The sequence below is a fragment of the Nothoprocta perdicaria genome, unplaced genomic scaffold (genome assembly GCF_003342845.1).
Source record: "Nothoprocta perdicaria isolate Ctin4 unplaced genomic scaffold, notPer1 scaffold_122, whole genome shotgun sequence".
Classification (NCBI taxonomy): domain Eukaryota; kingdom Metazoa; phylum Chordata; class Aves; order Tinamiformes; family Tinamidae; genus Nothoprocta; species Nothoprocta perdicaria.
In genome coordinates, this window is record NW_020454339.1 from 123,646 (window position 1) to 129,134 (window position 5,489).

Below are 5,489 nucleotides of genomic sequence, written 5' to 3' on the forward strand. Positions count from 1 at the left end.
TCACCAAGGCCCCTTCCCCATTCAGCAGTGCACTAACATTTTCCCTCATAGCATTCAGGACAACAGACCTGTCACCKCACAGCAGATTTTTACACCCTATCCACATCGAGGCAGTAGGAGAGGTGAAGAGGCAACATGCAATCAAGTATGTAGGGACAGTGAAGTTTCATTAATCAATCAATCTAACAACAAAAAGCAGCTCTTCATTTGTTTTTGTGAAGGGAGGGAAGCCTCAGCTGATGGTTGCTTCTCCATAAACTGCAGCCCACAGGGCATCCTCTGCACAGAGATTTCTTGAGTGGTTTCTATGCCCTCTGCTGGCTCAGCAGCACTGCTGGACTCCAGGTACCTGCAGGCGGGAATTTCCAACTCTGGCTTCCTGTTTTCAACATAAAATCWCTATCTTTCAGGCTCAGGAAGTTTTCATTTCTCAGTAAACTTTTTGTAATGAACTATGCCCATATGTGGCTCATGTCTGGAGGGGATCCAGAACAAGGAGAACTGACTCTGAAGCAGAGTTGAATGATGGAAGTGCTTCTGGCCAAAAGATATATTCACCCACCGATGTTAATCTTGCTTTGCATTCAGAACATGAGCTACACCCCACGAAAATAAATCTCTTGCTGGTTAGTAGAGGCAGAATACTAAAGTACAAACTGTATAATATTATAACCCCAACCAAGTTAGCAGAAGGATATTCTTATTCCCATGTGTTTTGAATTATTGTATAATTCTGAAAAACTGATGTATGATTTCATGTAATTTGCTATTTCTCTTAAACAGGAAAAGGGCAAAAAAAAAAAGCAAAACTAAACTAAAAAACCCACCAAAAAATTTTGCACCCATCTTATTTTACATACAGCTGCTTCCTAAACCAAGGAGCAATCAGCTTAACCCTTGTTCCTGCTGAAAAACCTTTCACCAGTATCAGAGAATCTAACTTGAATTAATTCCACAGAAAATGAGAAGCCAAATTACTGCCCCACGTTGATTCACCCATTGACTAGAAGGAATCCCAGTGCTCGCAGCCCAGACTCTGCTCTGGAGCAGAACAGACTGCACAGACTTCCCAAGCATCATCAGCCTCCTCCATTCTTGTCTTTTCCAACACTGACTTGTGCTTTGATTTCCAGGAAGCCTGGGGCCTGTTATATGTGCGTTAACTAACATATATGTAGACGTCCTGCTATTTAAKAAGCCACAGCCCACCGTAGCATGGCCACCACTCCATTACTACACAAAAGATTCCAATCCAAGACAATATTAGCTGGGCACCAATAGAATCACAGAAYCATAAAATCACAGAATCCTTAAGGTTGGAAGCGACCTCCAGAGGTCATCTAGTCCAAGCCCCCTGCACACGCAGGGTCATCTACAGCACGTGGCACAGGGCGGCATCCAGGCGGGTTTGGAAGATCTTCAAAGAAGGAGACTCCACAACCCCTCTGGGCAGCCTGTTSCAGGGCTCTGGCACCCTCACTGTCAAGAAATGTTTCCTTAAGTTCCTGTGGAGCTTTTGATGCCTCAGCTTGTGGCCATTTCCTCTAGTCCTATCGCTGTCCGCCACTGAAAAGAGGCTGCCCCTCCTCCTCACTGCCTCCCTTGAGGTATTTATACACGCTGATCAGGTGCCCCCTCAGCCTTCTCTTCTCCAGGCTGAACCGGCCCAGCTCTCTCAGCCTTTGCTCACAGGGCAGATGTCCCAGGCCCCTGATCATCCTGGTAGCCCTGCGCTGGACTCTCTCCAGCAGCTCCACATCCCTCTTGTACTGGGGAGCCCAGAACTGGACACAGTACTCCAGATGTGGCCTCACCAGGGCTGTGTATAGGGGGACGGTCACCTCCCTCAACCTGCTACAAACGCTCTTCTTAATGCAGCCCAGGATCCCACTGGCCTGTTTGTCCACCAGGGCACACTGCTGTCTCACGCTCAACCTGCTGTCCACCACGACGCCCAGGTCCCTCTCTACAGAGCTGCTCTCGAGAAGGTCAGTCCCCAGCCTGTACTGGTGTATGGSGTAAGGCTGGTACCTAACATATACATACCTAACTAATGGAGATCCTTATTCTCATTTTAAAAACACTCAATTTTTGATGAGCACTGCTAGAATAATATCCATATTAGCCTTCTSTGGAGGGTTAGGCAGACTGTGTGCAAAAACTATGAGTCCAGGAGCTCCACAACATTTCATAGGCCAGAATGTTTGTCTTTTAGCATTAGGAACAGACTTGGGGGCCCCTAATGTCATCTGTTGACGATGGAGCCAGGCCTGTCAAGTAACATGAACTCTTACATGTTAAGTATAAGAAATAAAATACACCAACGTCTCTACTTCAAGAGAGCTCCTAAACCCAGAAGATGCTTCCTATTGCTCTTGCTAAAAGTCTGACTGCATTTTCCTCAGTTACAGAAAAATGCAGTAATCCAAGTGATGTGTCATGAATTAAAGAAAGCTTTCATTTCACAGCTGGGATACAACCCACAGTGGCCAGTTGTACCAAAGCAGCCATTCATAGCTGGCCAAGAAGTCTGTCACACACATGGCTACAGTTCTGATCCTGCCGTTGCTCTGTTCACTTGAAATATCAGTATATGCATATACAAACACATACCCGTGGGAGTGTGTACACACACATACATGTGTACACATACGTGTGTGTGTGTGTGTATTCACATATCCCTACTAAAACAAGTAGAGAATCGTCCCTGCCAACCAATAACTCTGACAAGTAACCACTTGAGCTGAAGATTTTAATAGTTTAAAAGATTGAAATATTTAGAGATTTAGTCAAACTGATATTTCTGAAAATCAAGTCTGAATTAAACCTTACTTCTACTACTGCAAGAGAGATCTCCAGAAGCCTAAATTTGAGCATCTCTCAGTATTGTGGAGCATGAGCCTAACACTTGGGAACCAACCTGCCTTTCACCACCTCAAAAATCCACATTATTATTAAATTTTATACTCTCTATATAAGTTGGCACATATCCATACCAGCTTTTAGTAGCTAATTTTATATAATAAGTTCTTGCCTGTGAAAGCTTGAGTACTTGTTCTTTTCAGTCTTAAAAAAAATTAAGCCCTTCTAGTATAATGTTTCAGCAAATTAGTGTAGAATCCACAGTCAGCAAAAATCTCATCTTTCAATTCAAAAAGAGGGGAGGAGGTACCACTGATGCACCAGAAAGAAAGTAAAAGCTCAATGTATTGAGCTTCAGAAAAATCTCACTGAGTCTGTTGATATTCCTCAAAGAAAAAAATACTATTCTCGGAGCAAGATGACCCCAATGGTAGGTCAGTCAGACATATCACACAGTTTGTGCTTCTGTGATACATCAGTGCAGGACAGAGCCTGAAACAGTTTCAGTAGTGGGTGGGGAAAAAAAAAACAAGCTATTGACTAGACTGTGCAGCTGAAAGAATCTGAATAAGTTCACAGAAGTATTTGCCCTACAGCTCCCTTTTCTCAAGTTGCTGCCAGGCAAGTTTGACAGCATCAGAATTAGTAGAATTACCATCATTAATTCAACAGAAGCTTGCCAGCAACTTCCCTTTCTTCTTACTCTTTTTTTTTTTTTTTTTAAAGTAAGTTTCACATAAAAGGCTACAATAAATAGATCAGATTCTATGATTATGCAAAATACTTAAAAAAAATTCTACAATTATTTCACTATTGCCACATAGGCCACAGATCAATGATTTTAAGGCCGAAGTGGAAGCAGTTAAGGATGCTGGAGCCATCTAAGGCAGATTATCTAATCGTGTAGCAAGAAATTCTTATTTGATAAACCTTGAAATGAAACTTAACCAAGTGACAAGAACAGGATACAAGAGATGAGGTATTCATATGCATTTTCTACAAATTCTTCATTTTGCACACAAGCATTTTAGGTAAGCTAAGTTAGCTGGAGAAACATTTCTAAGGCATTTCTAAGAACTCCATGAATATATTTACTTATCCCTTCTTCCAACCTCAACTGCTTTTTAGTTGATAGCACAAGGCTATGATCTTTAAGGACAGTAGTATTTTACAGTAGTATACAGTAGTATTCAGTAGTATTTTACTTAATCAAGTTGAAATATATTTGTATATAGTAATATTTTAAAGTTTAACATTCCTAGTTTTTGTGATTCTCAGATTTTCTTCACTAGTCGTGATAATTAACTGGATTAGATACAAAATCTATTCTGCAAAGCAGTAGTTATACTGAGATGAGATAAAAGTAGTTTATCTTAAGAACTGTTTACCCTAGTGAAAAGCTATATCRTGTTTCCCTATTTTCATTTACCTAAGAACTTCTTCTGCCTGCCAGGCAGCATCTTCCTCTTCTTCCCAGGCATTAGTATTTTCTTGCCAGGTATCCAGGTCTCCTAATTCAGGCTGAAACAAGACAAATAAAATGTATAATAATTCTCTATAATCACATGCAGGATATCCGAGATAAAAGCACTTTTGTTTTTAAATTTGGGGCTTAAAATTTCCAGAAACCTTTGACATATGACAGTACTACATGACAGTACAAGGACAGTTTTCCCACATCCCCGTAACAACTTTTTCAGCTGATTGTTAGCATACCTTTCTGGATTCTTACCTGTTGGAGATGTAATGGATGGAAATATTGAAATACATTCTTAGGAAAGGGAAAGTAAATTGAGCAGACAATCTGAGCATATAATTTAAGAGATTTATAGAAGTTCAATGGACAAACCAACATGTGCATTCACTGGTTTGCCCTACCAAAACTATTTAAGTGCTGTTGTTACTCAGAAGTCATTTTCTAAATTATTTTCATTATGAAAATAATTGTAGTTCATATCCTAAGGCTGTTTTATCAGTGCTTTGTGCCCAGCAGTGGTTTACACTGCTTTGTGCCCAGACCCGTTTGTGCACCACATTAATGTGTAACAATATTAAAAAATATTTTATAGCACTTTGTTCAGAGGCAGTAAGTTCAAAACCCTGGATATATTTAAGGAAAGAACATATAATGAAGATGGAAAGGTAAGCTGAAGGTCTTTTTAAAGAAAAACCAGCAAACAAACCCACAACCTTCTATTCATGTTGAGAAATTACTATGCAAAGCCCCAGAAGCTTAGAGCCCATCATTTTAAGAGATTTGGAAATACACAGGTGTTTGGGAGGCTTCCTACCATTTTATCTCCTAATCTGATAAATTTATCTACTGATAATAAATTAGTTCGGAGCAGCTACTACTTTTTTGCTTTGCACAAAATACTCAATTTTAAAAGCAATTACAATATACCAGCTGTTGTTCCACTCTCCTTAGACCACCTTCTTTCTCCTATGGAGCAGTAATTTACTTGCCAAAGGAAAGGTCAGTATTTAGAGCATACTTACAGACTGGTGAATAAAAGGAATATCTTGTGTAGCTGCTAATCTGCTAGAGAATCCTGTATTTCCCTCTGGGATCCCAAAATTTAAAGGTTCTCGTTTTTTAATAACTATCTGAAAACAAAAACGAGAGG

General features: G+C 40.3%; 1 protein-coding gene across 2 annotated transcripts in view; it reads right to left on the reverse strand.

Annotated features, from left to right (window-relative positions):
• EBAG9 (estrogen receptor binding site associated, antigen, 9) overlaps nt 1–5,489 on the reverse strand; it is a 19,312-nt gene that overhangs the window by 3,716 nt on the left and 10,107 nt on the right. For both annotated transcript variants that reach the window (XM_026054530.1, XM_026054528.1), the window contains exons 5-6: nt 5,362–5,469; nt 4,292–4,383 (exon numbers count right to left, since the gene is read on the reverse strand). In XM_026054530.1, the coding sequence (XP_025910315.1) occupies nt 4,292–4,383; nt 5,362–5,469 (200 nt within the window). The remainder of the gene's footprint in view (nt 1–4,291; nt 4,384–5,361; nt 5,470–5,489) is intronic.